Source organism: Lontra canadensis, unplaced genomic scaffold, assembly GCF_010015895.1.
Source record: "Lontra canadensis isolate GAN:19392208 unplaced genomic scaffold, GSC_riverotter_1.0 scaffold33, whole genome shotgun sequence".
In the NCBI taxonomy this organism is placed as follows: Eukaryota; Metazoa; Chordata; class Mammalia; order Carnivora; family Mustelidae; genus Lontra; species Lontra canadensis.
The window spans coordinates 8,001,674-8,023,203 of record NW_022631027.1 but is presented as its reverse complement, the minus strand read 5'-3'; the positions used below and the strand labels follow the sequence as shown (position 1 = coordinate 8,023,203).

General features: G+C 37.7%; 1 protein-coding gene across 1 annotated transcript in view; it reads right to left on the bottom strand.

Moving 5' to 3' along the window:
- The window catches only part of ABCD3 (ATP binding cassette subfamily D member 3), an 87,809-nt gene extending 68,863 nt beyond the window's left edge, over positions 1-18,946 (bottom strand). The window contains exon 1 of the mRNA XM_032867174.1: positions 18,646-18,946. Within this exon, the coding sequence (XP_032723065.1) occupies positions 18,646-18,755 (110 nt within the window). The 5' untranslated portion in view covers positions 18,756-18,946. The remainder of the gene's footprint in view (positions 1-18,645) is intronic.
- Between the last annotated feature and the right edge of the window lie 2,584 nt (positions 18,947-21,530).

The following is a 21,530-nucleotide window of genomic DNA, read 5'->3' as shown; positions in this document are numbered from 1 at the left end:
AAGCAAGGAGCAGGGAGAGGACTGACTAGAAGGGGTCACAAGGGAACTTCGGGGTGATAAAATGTTAGTTATCTCGATTGTAGTAATTGTTTCACAGGTATTACATGTCAAAACTCACCATGTTGTGTACTTTAAATATCAGCAGTTTACTGTATATCACTAATGTTTCAACAACCTAGGAAAGACTTTTTCCTAAGAACATAATAGAATAGTGTTTTGTTAGTTCCTTATTTTTGGGAGAAGTGAGGGATAGGGAGATGAGTTAACTGTTCCTTAGTATTGCCAGCAAAATGTAAAATTAATAGGCAGGGATTTCTCCTAAAGATGGGAGGAGGCAACAATAAGACTAGGAAAAAGAAATTGTCAAAAATTAAAATAGAGAAGTTTTTAGATAAGAGATTTCAGACAAAGTGTAAAAGGAAGAACATTGGAAACTGTAACCAGAATTTAATTAACTGGAAATTAAATTTAATTAACCAGCACAGTAATTTTGATGCTAACACTTTTCTCACCTAGCTCATTCTAAGTAAACAAGTCCAGTATATCCTAGACTTAGTAGTAATGTATGAACGTCTTCTGAAGGGGAAAAAAAAAATCTTACAGATACTGCTATTGCCTTAAAATAGTGCTTCCTTAAATATGTATAAGCATGAAATTAAGCATATATAACCTTTTTTTTTTAAACAGTTCTTCTACACATTTATCATTTAAAAAACAAGCAAAAGTTCTAGGCCAATAAAAATGGAATCAACACTCTTTTAAAGTGGTAGGGGAAATAACACAGCTACAACTAAACACCAGTGCTGGGATAAAAGAATAGAAAGAATTATCTATTCCAGTTGATGTCTAAGATTTTTTTATAATCATTATTTTTCTTTTGTAAATAATCAATTTGTTTTAAATCACTGCTTCAGGGGCGCCTGGGTGGCTCAATGGGTTAAGCCTCTGCCTTCAGCTCAGGTCATGATCTCAGGGTCCTGGGACAGAGCCCCGCATCAGGCTCTCTGCTCAGCGGGGAGCCTGGTTCCCCCTCTCTGCCTGCTGCTCTGCCTACTTGTGAACTCTGTCTCTGTCAAATAAATAAAATTACAATAAACAAATAAATAAATAAATCACTGCTTCATTAATGTTGATGAGATAATCAATTATTAGTATATTCCAAAACAAAATTATGTCTGAATTCACTTTTCCACCCCCAATTTGTTCTTCCATCTTCTCATACTGAACCTGGGCCTTAACTCAGTGAATGTACCTTCATCTATAAAACCATCCGAACCAGAAACTTAGGAATTATTCTTAGGTATTTTCCCTTTCTCATACTCTTTATACCCAATTGCTCTCTATGCTCTTCTTTTCTCTATTGCCAGAACTTCAATTCAAGCCATCAAAATTTCTCACATATACTACCATAACTATTCCACAAGACACAAGAAAACTGCCAGAAATGACAGGGTGAGAGAGGAGATCAGAACAATACAAGTTTGAACTGTGCGGGTCCACTTATTCACAGATTTTTTACAGTACAGGACTGTAAACGTATTTTCCTTATGATTTTCTGATTAATCATTTCTTTTCTCTAGTGTACCTTACTGAAAGAATACAGTACATAAGACACATAACACAGCAAGTGTTAATGTTTATATTATCAGTAAGGCTTCTGGTCAGTTTTATAGTAGGATATTAGTTGTTAAATTTGGGGAGAGTCCAAAGTTATACAGACTGTCAACTGTTCAGGGGTTCAGTGTCCCTAATCCCTACATTATTCAAGGTTCAACTGAACACGGAAATGAGTGGAGAAGAGCACAGACTTTAAGAACTGTGTAAGGATAGAGGAGGTATTAGAAACCATCAGCTCCAAACTGATGCCATGAAAGGCACAGATCATTTTCCTCAGGTTTCACAAATAATTTACACTGAGTGATTAGAGGACACAGATTCCATTAACTACAAAAAGAATAACAGTAGTAAAAGCATTTAAGAGAAATAATAATTGGACTCATTGTAAACTTTTTCAATTTTAAGTCCCAATTAGATAACTATATGGAATCGTCCAGGAGACAATTTTCTAAAAGTTTTGATTTGAAGTACAAGAGTAGAGATACTGATCTGAAAGGCACTAACATGACAATGATGGTGGACATACAATGACATAACTCGTTTGAGAAACAAAACCATAGCATCTGAAATGTGAGTCTTCCACCTGTTCATCAAAATGCTGTACTAAAATTTTCAGAATTTACTCTCAAGGAACTTCGTTTTTAAGTTGTTCCCTGAATATTGTTCCCGGGCACTGTAAGAAGCAAACTTTCCTCTTAAAAAAAAAAAGTATGTTCACTATAAGCCTCAAAATTATTCCCAGGCCTAATTTTAAATAAAATACCCAGACCAAAATAAAAAATAACCAAGCACACAGCAAACTAGACTCCATAAACAGGAACCAGCAGAAATTAAAGAAAACAGGAGACCTAAGAAGATTTCGGATGTTGGACTTTCCAAACACGTCCTATAAGACAATGCAGAATGTATTTAAAGAAATAAATACACAAAATAAAACAAAGTTACCTACCAAAACAAGGAAATTATTTTTAAAAAGAGAGAGAGAGAGAGACCTAAGAGAACCAAAAAGATTTTTTTTTTTTTTTTTTTTTTAAAGACAGAAGCAGGGAAAGGGGAACCCTCCTACACTGTTGGTGGGAATGCAAGCTGGTGCAACCACTCTGGAAAACAGCATGGAGGTTCCTCAAAATGTTGAAAATAGAACTACCCTATGACCCAGCAATTGCACTGCTGGGTATTTACCCCAAAGATACAAACGTAGTGATCCGAAGGGGCACGTGCACCCGAATGTTTATAGCAGCAATGTCTACAATAGCCAAACTATGGAAAGAACCTAGATGTCCATCAACAGACGAATGGATAAAGAAGATGTGGTATATATACACAATGGAATACTATGCAGCCATCAAAAGAAATGAAATCTTGCCATTTGCGACGACGTGGATGGAACTAGAGGGTATCATGCTTAGCGAAATAAGTCAATCGGAGAAAGACAACTATCATATGATCTCCCTGATATGAGGGAGAGGAGATGCAACATGGGGGGTTAAGGGGGTAGGAGAAGAGTAAATGAAGCAAGATGGGATTGGGAGGGAGATAAACCATAAGTGACTCTTAATCTCACAAAACAAACTGAGGGTTGCTGGGGGGAGGGGGTTGGGGGGGGATGGGGTTATTATGGACACTGGGGAGGGTATGTGCTATAATGAGTGCGGGGAAGTGTGTAAACCTGGTGATTCACAGACCTGTACCCCTGGGGAAAAAAAATATATGTTTATAAAAAATAAAAAAAAAAAAAAAAGACAGAAGCGGGGAGGGGCAGAGGGGGAAAAAAAAAAAAAAAACCTTAAGCAGGCTCCATGCCCAGCACAAGGCTCCATCTCAAACCCCGAGATCATGACCCGAGCTGAGATCAAGAGTCCGCACTTAACGGACAGAGCTATCCTGGTGCCCCAGAGCCAAATGTAATTTTAAAAAATACCAGATACAACAAGTGAACTTAAATATTTAATAGTTTTAGTAGATTTCACACAGCCAAAGAGACAACTAATAATCTAGGAGCTAAATCAGAATTTGCTATCCAGAGTGTAGCAAAAAGTGAACAAAAAGATGGAAACAAAGAAATAAGAAAATGCTCACTTCATCAACAATGTTCTAAAATTGTAATTATACAGAAATCAGCAGGCCACCCCCAGAAGGATGAAACACAAATCTATTAAGTGTTTTTTTTTAAAAAAAAAGGTAAGAGACAGTTGTTAAAATGAGACCATCTTAGTTGGTGTCCAGGAAGAATAAAGAGAACAAGGCATAGATAATGGCTGAGAATATTACAAAATGGAAGAGACAACAATCCATAAAGTAAAAAAGGCCTAGTGAGTCCTAAACAGGATAGATTTAAAAATCCACCCCTCACCAAATCAGAATGAGTTCCAGAAAAATTAAAGATAAAGATAAATCCTTAAAAGCAGCTACAGAAAAAAAAGACACACTACCTTCAAAGGAGCAACAGTTACAAACTGATAGCTGACTTCTTGGTGTCAGTAATGGAAACCAGAAGATGGCAGAATCAAATATTCAATGGGCAAAGAAAATCATTGCCAATCAAGAATTAAATGTTCAGGAGAAAAAAAACCACTTTCATGAATGAAGGCAAATACAGACATTATCTGACAAAATGGAGAAAGTTCATTATCAGTAGATTTGTAACTAAAGGTCATATTGGTGGTAGCTGGGAGGGTGATACCAGCTGGAAGGTTCACGTTGCAAAAATGAATGAAGAGCAACCGAAGTAGTAAATATATAGTTAACTCTAAATGAATATTAGATAAAACAATAATAATGTATTTTAGTACTTAAAACACAAACAAACAAACCAACCTGGGTGCCTGGGTGGTTGAGCAACTGGCCTGGGCTCAGGTCATGCTCCTGGAGTCCCAGAATCAAGTCCACATCAGGTTTCCTGCTCACTGGGGAGTCTGCTTCTCCCTTTGACCCTCCCCGCCTCATGCTGTTTCTCTCTCATTCTATCAAATAAATAAATAAAATCTAAAAAAAAACATAAAACTTTAAAAATATATACACACATATGTATTTATAATATATAATAATAAAATATAAATATAAATGCATATAAATCAGGAGTAAACTAACCAGAGCCACTGCTCTTAAAGTCATTTTACTGCTTAAGAGGGGGATGAAGTATTACTGATTAATGTTTAGACTTAAAAATTTTAACACATGTTAAGATCTCTAGGGTAACCAGTAAAAGGAACATAAAGTAAATAATTTCCAAACTACTAGAAGGGATTAAAATAATGAAAAAAATAATTACAAAGCAATTTTGCTGTTTAATCAATAACAAAAAGAAAAAATTTACAAGAAAAATTCCCAAATGTTTGGAAATTATGGTAAATTAAATATGAAACAAATCCTTTGTGTTTCTCTTAAAAAGAAGGAATCTACTTTCTCATTCCTGAATCTGGGCCAAGCTTGTAACTTGCTCTAACCAACAGAACGTGGCAGAAACCTTTTTGCTTTTATTTTGGCCCCTTGGAATGCTGACCTGAGACTACAAATGAGGATAGTGGTATAGTTTACTAGATGATAAAAAGTCACTTAGATGAGAACCAAGGCACCCCAGCCACTAACTAGTACCACCAGCCAAATATGAGTGAAGCCTTCTTAAAACTTCCCCCATGTAGACAATCCTGTAGTTGAATGTAGCCTCAAGCAAACCCAGGACAAAACCAGCAAAGGAACCACCCAGCAACCCACAGAACTGAGGGGAGAAATAATTACTTTAAGCTATTAAATTTTGAGGTGGTTTGTTATCCAACAATAGATAACTGACATATATAAAGAGATAAACTTGTAGAATTCATGGGTCAACGAAAAAATTTTTGAAATGTATGATATACACATCAAATGATATGTTTAAAATGGTATAGTCTATATATCAAAAAAAAACTGTGTGCTGCCGCTAAAGCATTGCTTAGCGAGAACTTTATCACCTCAAATGCATACTTCAGAAAAGAAAGGCTGGAAATTCCTATCACTCTCAGAACATTAGAAAAATAAAATTCAGCAACGAAAGTGCAAAGAATAAAAGAATACAGAGGGAGGCAAAAAAAAAAAAAAGGAAATAAGAGACAGTAAATAGAGGTAAAGCAAAACTGAAAGCTGGATTTTTTTTTTTAAATCCACATTTTTACACACTTATGGCTAGATTATTTTTTTTTAAAAAGGAAGGCAATCATACATTAATCTAAAGATTAAAAGTAATCCTCATCAAAATCCCAACATGCTGTTCCTAAAAATTATACAGTATAGTTGAAAGAGCTGATAACCAAGGCACATTTTATATTTTGTTGATAAGATCCACTGCATTCCTAAAATAGGGTTCCTCCAAATCATCTATAAAATAGAAAGCATTAAATCGGTAGTTACTTGTAGTGAATCAAGAGATTCATAATGACACTTAAGAACTCGCTGGTCACCTTCAGAGAATAAGAGGTAACTAATGGAGTATTCTAAAAATTAATAAAATTAAGAACAAATATCTATCCTACCTTTCCTAATTGAACTGTACCACTGGGTAACCAAATAGTAGATGAAGGGAAGTTCCTTTTTATGGAAGCATTACACCTTATAAAAGAAGAATAACGAATTCAAATACCACTATTTTGTAAGCCCTAATAAATAAAAATTCACTGATTTATGCATTGAGCAACAGTGGCTGCTAAAAATCACAAAAAGAGAAACAACCAGACACTACATACGTCTTCATAGAATATACCACATCAACACCTAGGAAGTATTCTTTTCCAAAAACATAAAAAACAAAATCTAAGCTTTGATCAAGCTTTTAGATCCAACTACTAATTTACAGGAAATACAGAGAATGAAGAAAAAGTATGCAATCAGCATAACCTAGATGGCAGAATCTGTATGGGTCAAAATAGCTGACTGCTTCAACAAACGGTAAGAAAGAAAGGGGAAGGGGCGCCTGGGTGGCTCAGTGGGTTAAGCCTCTGCCTTTGGCTCAGGTCATGATCCCAGGGTTCTGGGATGGAGCCCCGCATCAGGCTCTCTCTCAGCAGGGAGCCTGCTTCCTCCTCTCCCTCTGCCTCTCTGCCTACTTGTGATCTCTGCCTGTCAAATAAATAAATAAAATATTAAAAAAAAAAAAAGAAAGAAAGAAAGAAATGGGAAAGACGAATGGCAGCAGGACATGCAAATTAAGAGAAACAAATAAGAAAACACACATCTAAATTATACTGCTTAAGAATGCCCATTTGGGCAATAAAATTAGAAAAAAAATGTAGAGATGCAAATACTATAGAAGTCAAGATAGCAGTTAATAACAAGGAAGAGGGATGGGCTCTGACTGGAAAGGGGAACAAGGAAGACTTGTGGTGTGGCGGGCAAAGATTTATTTTTTGACCTGTGTAGTAGTTATAAGGGTGTTTATCTTAAAAACTAAAAAAGTCATTAGGTTATATATGTTTTTATGTAATTTCTTTCAGTTGTGGTATAATATATAATAAAAAGATATTAAAAATCTTAGAATATTTCACCATGACTCTAACATTTTAACAACATATTACCAAAAAATTTTAAAAATTAACTTTGTGTTTAACATAAAACTTTTTCTTAACCCCTGAATGACTGGTGACTGGTTTTTGAATTTAAGCCCATCTGAAGGATTTGATAAAAATATTTTATTCCGTCTTCTACCTTCCACATGGCTAATTCAAACAAACTTAAAAACTCTCATAAGCAGGTACCATTTTTACCCTTCTGATTCCTCACTGGTAAAATGAAAATAATAAAACAACTATCCCAAAAGACTGTTTGTGAAGAATAAATATAAAATACTTACAGTAATGCTTAAAATATGGTAAGTCCTCAATAAATAGTTCATAGTAAAACTTCCAGCTACATGTCCTTGGAGTCCCTTCTCAAATTGACTCCATTAACTCCATGCCTTTGCTTAAGCTGTTTTCCCCACCTAAAACGCCTTCTACCCCTTAGCAAAATACTACAAATCTCTCAAAGTCAGGCTCAAATGGGAAGCCTCCCCAGATAACAACAATCAAATTAGCTGAATATGCTTTGATAACTTTATTTTCAATTCTGTACTTCATGCAATTAATTTAATGGCATTCATTCAGGTCTGCTAATTTAGCAAAAAGGATTACAAAGGTGTGTTTTTGAAAAAAAAAAAATGTTTAAGCACACTCAAGGCTTCAAACTCTCTTAATATGCACAGTAACTCCCACTGAAGAGCATAACCATCAACTATCAAAAGTATTTTATCCTTACATTTATAGATGGCGATATCATTGGCAGAGATGCCTAAAACAAGTGGTTTTTTTTTTTCCATAAAAAGAATGCACAATGAGAGCCATGTCCATAAGCAAGAGCCTGATATAAAGTTTTTTGTAGAAATAAATATAAATGCTTATGTGCCTGGGTGGCTCAGTCAGTTAAGCATCTGCCTTCAGCTCAGATCATGATCCCAGAGTCTCAGGACCCAGCCCCAGCTGGGTCTGACTCGCTGTTCAGTGGGGAGTCTGCTTCTCCCTCTTCCTCTGCTCCTCCCCCTACTTCTGTGCACTCTCACTCACTCTCTCTCTCTCAAATGTATAAAATCTTTAAAAAAAAAAAAAAAAAAAAGGAACTACAAATGGCATTCTTAAACAACTCCGACATTTCATACAAATCATTCCAAAAGAAAAAACAATAAAGAAATACAATACCCATTTCTATAAAATTTAATTTGGCATATATAATTGTAAAGAAAACTACAAAGAGAGTATCATTCTTCTTCATAATTCCAGTTTGTATTTTACTATAACAGATTAGAAGGTGATGCTATTCATCAAGTCATGGATGAGACTGATGTTGATCCTAGGAAAAAAATTACAACTTATTTATGCAAATGGACAATATAGCACCAGTACTTGGAAGAAGCTGTAAATTCTATGAACAAGCACAAGTTCACCAAAAAGTCATGTTGGACCAAATTCATTTTCTTTTCTGAAGGGATCATGAAAATTCTATAAACTTAGTTTACTATGCTACAAAGCATTTGATGATGGACTAAATCAGTTCTCCACCTTTTCCATGCAAAAGAAACAGATGCCACATACAGCTCTAGGGTCTTATCTTCACTGCTCCATGACCAGAAGAGAAAGACTCTTCCCAAGGTTGCCTGGGTGGTTCTGTCGGTTAAACATCTGCCTTTGGCTCAGGTCATGGTCCCAGGGTCCTGGGACTGAGCACCATGTTGGGTTCCATTCTCAGCAGGGGGTCTGCTTCTCTTTCTCCCTCTGCTGCTCCCCCTCCTTGTGCATGCTCGCTCTCTCTCTGTCAAATAAATACAAAAATCTGGGGGGAAAAAAAAAAGAAAAGAAAAAGAAAGACCCTTCCTTACCAGCTCCAGCAGAAACATCTCAAAGGAGGACTCCCACTGGCCCAATATGGATTTGATGCCTAAGTCCTATGGTCAGAATGCCAGGTCATTACCAGAAGGAAAGGTGTAAAAAAGTGTTAGTTAAGTTTGAAGATGAGAAATAATAACAACACCCCAAGGGTGTCAAATAATAGAAAGGTTACAGAGTTATGTGTAAACATAAACATTCTATACTTGGCCCTGTCCAATAACTTAAATTTACTGGGAAAATACAAAGAATGAATACTAATTAAACATACAGGATCAAAAAAAAAAAAATTAGAGGAAGTAATACATCCAAAGATAAGCCTAAATATGTGCACCCAGGTTTAATTTTTTTAAAAAATCAAACACAAGAAGTTCAGGAGGGCAAATGAAGGGGAAATAACTATGTAAGCTAAATCCAAGTGAAGAGTGTAGATGGTCACAAAAGTAACAAATGTAACCTCATTTATTTTTTAAAAAAGCTTAGGATCTACAAAGCAAGTAGTAAGCCATTCTACTGTGTGTCAGTCAACCACACTTAGAATAATAAATTTAGTTTTGGACTTCTTCTTTAAGAGGTGGAGAAATAAAGAATATCATTCAGGAAGCAGCAAATGAAAAAACACAGAGGCCCTAAAGCCATGTCACACGAAAGTAAATACTTTCCAACTCCAAAAAAGGCTTCTTTAGGGAGATTTTCATGGGCACATGTGAAGAAATTTTTAGGAAGGCTTAATGGTTTTTGAGAACCTAATAGTGGCATGTTTGGCTGTCATTTTAGTTTTCCTTTCAGCAAGCACAAGAAACTAAAGCTATATTCTATTTATTGAGCTTTGTTCCAGTGACTACTGAGTTAAGACAATTTCTGATTTAATCCTCAGACCACTGAGTTAAGTAAATACTATTATCCCTGTTTTGCTGGTGAGAATACTGAGGCTCAGAGGCTGAGTAAACTTTGTACAAGGTCACAGATCTAGCAAATAGCTGCATAGAAATTTGAACCCATGGGCACCTGGGTGGCTCAGTGGGTTAAGCCTCTGCCTTCAGCTCAGGTCATGATCTCAGGGTCCTGGGATCAAGGCCCACATCCGGCTCTCTGCTCAGCAGGGAGCCTGCTGTTCCCCCCGCCCCCCGCACCCCGGCCTATCTCTATGCCTACTTGTGATCTCTCTCTGTCAAATAAACACATAAAATCTCAAAAAAAAAAATTGAACCCATATGTAACTCCAAAGACCATACCATGTTTTATAGTATGCCAAACCACCTCCATAATACAGATCAAGTTGCTGCATGTAAAAATGTGCATTCTTGCAAATTAAAATGTCATGACATTATTTTACACCTTTAAAGTAGTAAAAAAAAAAATTCACCCTTTATTGATGAGAGAATTAAATTTGCATTCATTTCAGAGTATTCTACAGCACAACTCTTGAGAAGTAACAGGTGTAATTTGTGTAGCTCCACAATGTTCACACCTTTTCCATAAACACTAAGGAAAGTTCATTAGCTTTCATTCTATAACCCCATTTCTGGCAATATATTCCAAGGAAATATTTCAGCAGAGACAGAAAAGTTCACCAGCAAAAAAATTTAGCATTATCTAGAAAAATTACAAAAGAAATCTAGATGCCCAAAATAAATTATGATATAGTCACACAAAGAAGTATTTATGTATTTCTTTAAAGCACAGTTACAGGGGCACCTAGCTGGCTCAGTGGATTGAACATCTGCCTTCCTCTCAGGAGTCCTGGGATCCAACAAAGTAGCACACGCAGCTCCCTGCTCAGCCAGGAGTCTGTTTCTGCCTTTCCCTCTGCCCCTCCCCCTTGCGTGCGAAGATTCTCTTTTTCTCTTGCAAGTAAATAAAATCTTTAAAGAAAAAAGTATAGTTATGAAGTCCATGTAGAAACATAGGGAAGATGTCTACACATTAAATGAAAATAGCAAAACAAGTACATTATAATTATGTAAAAATGCATGCATATAAATGAGAAATAATAGGTAACAAATAAAATAATACATATGTTATAGTGATGACATTATGGATAATTTAATTTTTTTAATTATTTTTATTGTTTCCACTGTACTGTTAACTGTGAAAAGGTTATAAAACAATAATGATACCATTTTTATAAATTTGTAAGACTTGTTTTACCCATGCATATATAAGGGACCCAGCTCCTAAACAGCTCATAATATCCTTAAGGAGACATTAACATTTGTAACAAGAAAAATTTGTTATTTAAAATAACAGTAACCACAGCCCTAAGAAAGGAGCATCTCAGAGTGAGAGTCAGTCAACAAACTTTTTTTGAGAGCCAACTACATGCCAGCCACAGTTCTAGCCACTGGGACTATAAATATGAACAAAACAGACAAAAATTCCTGCCGTCATGGAACTTACATCCTAGCAGCAGAGACAAACAATAAGCAAGATAAATATGTAAAATAAATACCGCATTTGCTCATGATAAGGAAAATCCAGGAAATATGTTATTGTGCCAAAAACAGAGAAGTATAATTAATTAAACAGTCTGTACCCGGTTCCCGCCCAGCAGACCACAGACAGCTAGAGTTCTGAGAACACTGCTTCTGGATCTGACCTCAATCAGTTGGTTTCAGTACACAGATGCTTTTCCTGGCAAACTCTTTGAGGCCTTTTGCTTAACCATTCTCTTTATTCTGAGATCCAAATGGGGCCTATAACATCCACTCATCGTTCCTCCCAAGGGTCTCCTGCATCTCCAGCCCCTCACCTGACTCATGCTTGTACTTTGCAAAACATTCAGTAGGCCTGTGAAACTAACCAAAGGGAAGCCAGCCTCTCCTAGAGCCTGATTCAAAAGGAGCAGATCTCAGGAAGGAAACCTGAATTTGAAGTATGCAGGAAAGCTGTAAAGTTAGTGAAGAGAGAGTACAGGGAATAAAAGCTAGAGATATGAGAACATTCAAGAGGTACAGAAAAGATCTAGCAAAAGACCAGAGGGCTGAGGCTCAGCGAAAAATAGTCAACAAACTGCCAACAGTGGAAATGTCAAAGGAACTTATAAATAAAAGAATGTCTCCATTTTAAGCTGTTCACTTTATTGAGATATAATCGCTGCCACCATTCCCAAATTTTCGATAAAATTCTACTACAATTACCTGCTTTGCGCCTGATAATTTATAGGAATCAAGGCAGATACAAAAAGATAGGCTCAAGAGACAAGATATATTAAGTAGGATCTAAAATAGAGCAAACACTTTTGCACAGGGAAAGAAACTATCAACAAAACAAAAAGGCAACCTACTGAATGGGAGAAGATACTTACAAATGATATATCTAATAAGAGGCCAATATCCAAAATATTTAAAAAAAAAAAAACTTCTACAACTCAACACCAAAAAACCCACAAATACTCCAATTAAAAATGAGCAGAGGACCTAAACAGACATTTTTCCAAAGAAGACATACAGATGGCCAATAGACACATGAAAAGATGATCAACATCACTAATCATCAGGGAAATGCAAATAAAAGTCACAAGATATCAACCTACACCTGTCAGAATGGCCAGTATCAAAAAGACAGCAAACAACAAGTGTTGGCATGGATGTGGAGAAAAGGGAACCCTCATGTACTGTTGGTAGGAATGTAAACTGGTACAGCCACTGTGGAAAACAGTATGGAGGTTCCCCAAAAAAATTTAAAAAAGAAGTACTATGTGATCCAGTAATTCCACTCCTGGGTGTTAACCCAAAGAAAACAAAAACACTAATTCAAAAAGATATATGCACCCTTATGTTTATTACAGAATTATTAACAATAGTGAAGATACAAATACAAACTAATAGATGAATGGATAAAGATGTGATGTATACACACACGCGCGCGCATACACACACACAATGGAATATTATTCAGCCATAAAAAAGAGATCTTGCCATTTGAAACAACATGGATGGACCCAGATGACAGTATGCTAAGTGAAATAAATCAGAGAAAGACAAACCTTATGATTTCACTTACATGTGGAATCCAAAAAAATACAAATTAACAAAAAGCAGAAACAAACTCATACATAAAGAGAACTGATGGTCAAAAGAGGGAAAGGAGCTGGGCAAAAAGGGTGAAGGGGAGTGGAAAGTACAGATTTCCAGTTATAGAATGAATAAGTCACAGATAAAAGGCACAGCATGGGGAATATAGTCAATGGTACTGTAATAACATTTGTATGGTAGCTATACTTGTGATGAGTATAGCATAACTTATAAACTTAAAGAATCACTGTGTTATATACCTGCGACTAATATAACAGTATATGTCAACTATACTTCAATTTAAAATATTTATTTATATTAGGGACCCCTAGCTGGCTAAATTAGAAGAGTATATAACTCTTGATGTCCGGGTCATGAGTCCAAGCCCCACATTGGGTATAGAGATTACTTACAAATAAAATCTTTTAAAACAATAAATTGAAAAAAATTAAAAAATATATATATTAAAATTTTAAAAATAAATAAAATGAAACAGAGCAGACGCAAAAAAAAAAAAATGTTAAATAAGGTGTCACTAAGAAAAATACAAGCTCCCTGAAACACCTCAGAAATATTTGGAGGACAAAACTGTGTTCCCACCATCTACAGAGTGGGCTTTGAAAAGGATAAAGGATCATTCCATAAGCTGGGGGACTTGGCTACACCCTCATAGCTGAAAACTAGATCACACCCAGTCAAGCAATTAATAGATAAAACAAGAAAGGCACCTCAGCTTTTGACAACTGTGAAGCTGGAGAGATCCCAGCCACGCTAAGGACATCAAATCTCACTGTCCTATCAGCCCACAGACCTTTTGCTCAGGCCCCTCAGTAAAATGGTTTGATCAAAATAAATAAATAAATATATATATATATAAATAAATAAATAAGGTACCTAAATTCATGCTTCAGAAAGTTAAAAAGGATCATTATTTAGATCATCCAGAGTTGTTAAATGGAATGGAAGATGGTCACCTAACCCTTAAAGGATAAGAGCTGAAGAACAGATAACATAAGGAGAGAGATTCCAGGTTTGGTTAATATGCATAAAGCTCCAAAGCCTGGAATGAATGTGGCCTGTTCAGAGAACAGTGCAAAACTGCTCTGTTTGGAACAGAGCATACTGACTGGCAGGCAAAGGCATATAAGATCAGCCAGGTAAGGTGAGATCAGGTGAGGGAAGGCTGTGAATTTCAGGATGAGAAATCTGAACTTGACAAGCTTCATGGGAAGGGAAAGAAACTGCTTTGTTCTGTTTTTGTTCTTCGTGTTTGATTTAAGATTATAAAATACTACAGCAGTGCAGACTGGTCTCTTTGTCTGCCCTCTAAAACTGGCCCATAATTTCCTACTACCTCGCCCATGTGACATACTCTCAGATATACAACTAACTCATGTTTGTACTGGTCCTACATCCAGAACTGCCAGACAATTACCCTTAACCTTAAAAGTTCTTCAACTAAAAAAAAAAAAAAAAAAGTTATTCAACTATCCTGCATAATTTGTTCACCTCATACAACACTTAGTGTCTATCCCGTGACATGTGCAAACTAGGAATTTATACTTGAGGCAGTGCATGACCTCAAGAAACTCACTCTGATATAGGCAGAAGACAGGAAAATAAACTAGTACAATACAGAGTGCTAACTAGTAGAGAAATGCTTAGTGTATCATGAGAGCAAAGGACAACAACATCAGTTTGGAAATCAGGAAAAGACAGAAAACACCTAAGAGAAAGTGCTAAATGGACTGAGTTTTGAAAGAAAATAAACACCAAAAAGTGGGGAAAAGTGTTGGGGGTGACAGTGATTATAGTCAGACTGCAAAGGCTGAGCAAAGCCTATCATACTCAAGAGACTGTTACTCCACAATGCTGGATGAGCATAGGAAGTAGTAAAGGACCAGATCACGAACACAATTTTCTCGTGCTAAGAACTTTGTGTTTTAGAATAACCAAAAGAATCTAATGAAGGAATAACAAGATTATAATTGTGTTTCTTTTTTTTTTTTTAAGATTTTATTTATTTATTTGACAGAGATCACAAGTGGGCAGAAAGGCAGGCAGAGAGAGAGGGGGAAGCAGGCTCCCCGCTGAGCAGAGAGCCTGATGTGGGGCTCAATCCCAGGATCCTGGAATCATGACCTGAGCTGAAGGCAGAGGCTTTAACCCACTGAGCCACACAGGCTCCCCTATAATTGTGTTTCTTAAAAAAACAGCTCTGGTGGCAGTGAAAGATGGGCTGAAAGGGTACCACAAAACCTCCTCCTATCACAAAATGCAACAAAAATCTGATAAAGCTGCTATTAACATTCAATTTATCTGCAGTTATCCACCCTACTCCTTTCCTAGGCTTAGCTCATATTTTTCATAAAGCCTTTCCGAACTCTTCCATAACACATTAATCTCTCCTTTCTCAGAACATCCAAGGCATGTCTGTTTGTACACTGCATTCTGTCACCACCTTACAATTTTAACTAATTTGTATTTAAATTTCTCCTCCCTAACAAGAATGTAAGCTCCCTATGAAAAGATGTCATATATTTTTTTGACTGTATATGTGATACACACATACACACACACCAATCCACCCTACAGCACCTAGGGCAGTAATATAACATTTTAAAACAGATACTTCCTTTGAACTGAATAGATGGTCTCCTTTATCCATGAGTACAGATTCCACTATTCCCCATAAATAATAAAATAAAATGTGTGATTTTCAAATGTATGATTTAAAAATAAGGGGAAAAGTTAGTATATGGTAATGGGAAATGAACTCAGGGCAACTTTCTAGGAAGATGAAAATGTTCTAATTTATGATAGGAGTGTGTTACACTGTTGTATTGCATTTACTTAAAAATGTATAACCAAGATTTATACTGTTTAATATATATAAATTTACCTAAAAACCTGTAAAAATAAGGGGTAGGAGTAAGGGGTTATAGATGAAAACATGAATGGCAAAATGTTGATGATATTTCTTCAGTAAAACATATAGATGGTTCATAATATTATTCCGCTTACTTTGAAAAAAAAGCATTAACAAAACTAATAAATAACTCAGAAAGTTAAATTAATTATTCTCCTAATGTTTGGTATAATGTGACATTATAACTTTTAAAGTGGTTTTACTAGCTCTAGAATTACCTAGTTGATTCTAAGGACTATCTTCTAAGACAAATGTATTGTTAATAGCATAGATGAAAAAAGGCCAAGCAGCCATAGGTTCCTTAATTAAGCATCAGACAGGAAAATTAATTAGCCCTGTTACAAACAATACCCAAAAAGCCAATAAAATATAAAGTCAGAATTTTCTAATCTCCTAATCTTCAAACTGTGCGCTGAAGATAGCATTTGAAATATGTCCAAAAGTTTCTGGAAATACAACGACTACAAAAATAGACTCAACACCACTCTTGAATGTTTTAAAATAATTTAATTATTTTATCTCGGTAATTTAAACTTCGTACTTATCTACTCTTTTATTTTCTTTTTTTTACATTTTTATTAACATATAATGCATTATTTGCCCCAGGGGTACAGGTCTGTGAATCATCAGGCTTACATACTTCACAGCACTCACCATAGCACATACCCTCCCCAATGTCCATAACCCAGCCACCCTATTTACCCTCCTACATGCTTATCTACTCTTAATTTGCATTCTCCTCCCACAAAATATTTAATGTGGAAAATAAAGATCTTCCTTATTCATGCCAATGCACAAGGTTAATTAACAATCTTTTGTTCAGTAAATTAGTTGTTGTCTAACTTAATCCCTCAAAAAGTACTAAGTTTCTCAAAAAGATTTCCAAAGCATTTTACAATAAAATGTAAATGAAAAAACACCTAAAATTTAGTAAGACAGTTTCTATTAGAATGTTTTGCTATTTCCCAGGAGATGATATTTAAAACTTTCCTTACAATAATCTCCAGCCTTATAAATCACTAGCTATCTAAACTGTGACTGGAACCGACATGAAGCGTTTCTGGGATGCTGATAGTGTTCTTACACGGTTGCAGATCTGAGTGCTGATTACATGGGTAAGTTCTATCTGTAAAAATTCTTCAAGCACTACACTTAATGTGTACTTTTCTATATTCCTATTATACATGTAATACTCTGATAAAACAAAGTAAATCACAGTTGTTAGAGCTGTCCTCAAATTCCCTACCTCATACTAAAACACCCGTTCTATGCACTGAAACATTTCTCTAATAAAAGGTAATACAAAGTTATCTTACAGCATTTGACATTTTCTGACATATTCCCAGATAACAAGTAACTTCCATTTGCAACTGGGAGCTCAGAAAGCACACAACAGAAAAAAAACAAAAACAAAAACCTCTATGTTTTCCAGAAGAAATCATTTTAAAAGCTAACTGAATAGAAGAAAAGTGGATTGGCACTGTATTGTCTAGACAAAGATGTAAATCATTTTCAACTCTTAATCGAATTGAGAAAGGAAAAGACCACCACTTCAGACCTTAGTAAGGTAAGGAAGACAGGAGGTTAGTAGAATTTCATGGATGAAAGTCCACTTCTTAGTTAGTGATTTAGTCCAAAGTCTACTATTCATCAGATATTTCAAGCAAAACAAAAACAAGAGGCAACAGCACCTGCCCAGACAGATGAATGAAATAAAATACATGAAAGCAGTATGCCAAGATTTAATATGGAATATCCAATGACTGGCAATGCTAGGAAGTAAACTTTCCTCATTCGCTTGCTGAAGCCAAGTGTCTCCCAGAGAATAAAATATTATGTCTGTAATCCCACAACAGTAACTCAATTCTCTCTTTTCCTTCCTCTAATCTTATAATCGCCCAAAAGCTAAACATTAAGATTCTCTCGAGGAGGAAGAAGTGGAGTATAATCAAAAAGGATCTTGATCCTCATCTAAATCACACTTTAACCTTCCACCTGAAGAGCCAGGGGAGGGAACCTTGCCTTCCAAATTCAGCCTTTCGGGGTGAAATGACCAGCTCCCACGGAACACCACCTTACAAAGCATTCTTACCCAAAAGACCCAGGGCAGTTCACAGGTACCATCCTCACGACTTAGAACAGCAACTACTAGGGAATCGTGCCAAACCCCATCCAAGTGACTGAGGCAACAGTCTCCATCCTGGCGAGTCCAATCCTCAGCCTCAAATCACAAATACACATCCACAAAGCAAACCCACGGTCTTTCAGGAGATGAGATGACAAAACTAGAACGCACCCAGAAAGTTGACACAGGAGGTGGGCTGGAGGCGACAGCCTCGGGTCAGAAGCTCAGGGCTGCTAGCGGGCGCTGGGAAAAGATTCAAGCTCTCGGAGTCAGAGTAGGGCGTAGGGAGCACTAGGGACGAGGCCTGGGGGCAGGAGGTACAGGTTTCCTAGCGGGTGTGGCGGAGACAGACATTCCCAGGAGCAGAATGCTGGAAGCAGGGAACACTGGGGATGACTGCGCGAGAAAATCAGACACCTTGACATTAGAGCCTGGCAGCAGCCATGGCCCGCCCTCTCTACGCTTGACCTCTCCGGGCCAAGGGACCCGTCCGCCCGGCGCCAGGCTAGAAAAGAGCGCGTCGGGAGCGCCCGCTCGGGCCCGCGGAGGTAGCGCGGTCGAGGGCCTTCTTACCCGTGCAGGCCGAGGGCGCGGCGCCTTTTGTGGAGCAGGCAGAGCAGCAGAAGCGCGGCCCCGGCCAGCGTGGAGTTCCGCGCCGTCAAGTACTTGCTGAAGGCCGCCATGGAATCACCTGAGCGAGCGAGCCGGGAATGGGGCCGCGGCAGCGTCGACTACCCTTAATGCAGGAAGCGCGGGGGAGACTGGGAGGAGAAGAGCGAGCGGAGGGAGGGCGGTGCCGGCAGCGCAGGACCGCCCCCTGGCGCGCGCCGCCGCGTCGTCCGCGCGCCGTAGCCCACCACGGACTTCAGCTCGGCGGGAACGCGCGCGAGCGCCACGGAGGCCGGAACAGTTCTGGGACGCTCTCTGCGCACGCGTGGACCCCCGCAGGGTCACCCGGATTGCCCGAGCGGAGATGCTGCTGATATTTTCTCAGGCGCTCACTGGTTCTTCCGGGCCTGGTTGCTGTCCCTGCCTCACCCCTACTCCCACCTTCGTGCGCACACACCAACCCAAGCTTTCACAACAACTGGAAGAGCAGGCCTACCCAGCGCAGGGGGCATAGTATGACCTGCCACTCCGCCTACCTCCCTCCCCCGCACCGTGAAGGGCCGTTACCACCCTCTTAAAGGAGCTCAGGAAGAAGGGGAATAGCCCCATCATAGAGCATTTATACAAAACTGAAGGCACGGTGATTATTTAGACGAAAACACCTGTCGGAAACTCCGAAGAGGTGTAGGGAAATGTGGGAAGAATGACTATACAAATCGAAAACCTTTTCCCAAGCCAGGTTTTTCCCCTAAACTACGGGTTATAACATCTAGCGGATTGTGGAGTGAGTTTGGTAGATTGAGACCACCACTCGTGTGTGTGTGTGTGTGTGTGTGTGTGTGTGTGATCGGTAGGAAGACAATAGAACACGCAGAGTGTGTCACGTGTAAACAAGTTGTTCTGAGAAATTTTTATTGCAGTCTTGTAGCCATGTGTCCCTAGCAGTGATATAGAGTGTATTTCTTTAATGTGGCTCTGATCAAACAGAAAGTTTGAGAAACACTGCTCTCTGCAAAGGGACATTCAGGAATAACAATCATGCATTGTGTGCATGCTGGCCTTACTCCCAGAATCAGAAGGGCATTGCAGATTACAGCATTCTTCTGGCTGGCCCTATGCTACGGAAATCATTATCCCTAGCTTTTAGACTGGCATATGTACAGTAACTTAGCGAATCCCTGTCTTCAGTTGAAGAAACTGGAGGAAGGAGTATCCGTCAGAAAGTAAGTACATAAAACCTTGCATAATACACACTCATGTTAAAGTAGCCTACAAAACAGTGGTTTCCTAGGTGTTTACTTAATATGAACTGGGAGTTGCCTAATACAGATCACAAGAATCACAAGGTGTGTGTGTGTGTGTGTGTGTGTGGAGAGGTGTTCAACTGCCTAAATTTTGTTAAAGTGGAGCTTCTACTAAATTCTCAATTTACCACATAGACATTTTCATTATCTCCTGTAACAGTTAGGCAATTTGGTATGCACCAAGGATACAAAGATAAAAACAGATCACAATCCCTGATCTCCAAAGGTTGGCAGAGGAGGAAAAATATGAAAAAGAAATTATAAATATGTTAAGTGTCACGTTAGAGGTATGAACACATTTTGTGCTGTTATAGCACACAAAAAAGAAAGTACTTAGTTTTGTCTGGAACTTATTTTTAAGTATTTATTATTAGAAAGAAGGATGGAGAATGTGAGAGAGAGAAAGAGAGCAAGAGTCAGGGGACGGACAGGGAGAAGCAGACTCCCCAATGAGCAGGGAGACCTATGTGAGGCTCGATCCCAGGACCCTGAGACCTGAAAAGGAGATGAGCAGAAAGCAGATCCTTAACTGACTGAGCCACCCAGGTATCCCTGTCTGGACTTTCTATCAGGGCATGACAGAAGATGACTTTGTAGCTAAAGCTTAATGGACCAAAGAGCCGTGAGAAGGACAAGAGAGAAAAATCACTAATTCACTAATAAATTGCATAGTAATGTAAACTATGGGAACTATGGGAGAAGGTGTATCATCTTGGAGTTTATAGCAATGAAGGAAAAGCATGCAAGGTTAAAGGAAAGATATATTTAGGAAATAGATTACAGTTCAGAGTAGAATAAGAATGACCAATTAGGCAACATATTCTAAAAGGTACCTGCACTCCATTGTTTATAGCAGCTACATCCACAATAGCCAAACTGTGCAAGAGCCCAGATGTCTGCCGACAAATGGTTGGATAAAGATGTGGTATATATATATACAATGGAATATTATTCAGTCCTTAAAAAAATGAAATCTTGCCATTTGCAATGACATGGATAGAACTAGAGGGTATTATGTTAAAATAAATCAATCAGAGAAAGACAATTATCATATGATTTCACTCATATGTGGAATTTAAGAAACAAAACAAAGTAGGGAAAGAGAGGGAAAAATAAAACAAGATGAAATCAGAGAGGGAGACAAACCATAAAGACTCAGGAAACAAACGGAAGGTTGCTGGACGGATGGGAGGTGGGGAGATGGGGTGACTGAGTGATGGACATTAAGGGGGGCATGTGATATAATGAACACTGGGTGTTATATAAGACTGACAAATCACTGAACTCTACCTCTGGAAGTAATAATACACTACATGTTAATTAAATTTAAGTAAATTAAAAATTAAAAATTAAAAAATTAATTTTAACTATTCATAAAGTCTGTCAGGTAAAGACCACTAGGGACAAACCTGTAACCCAACAAAGCTAAGTTCATTAACTTGTTACAGAAAGGATACCACAGAGCAGAGGAATTATGGGCATGTCTCAAAAAAAAAAGGAAGAAATGGGGGTCATTATAGTATTAGAAGAAGGGAGGAGTTTAGG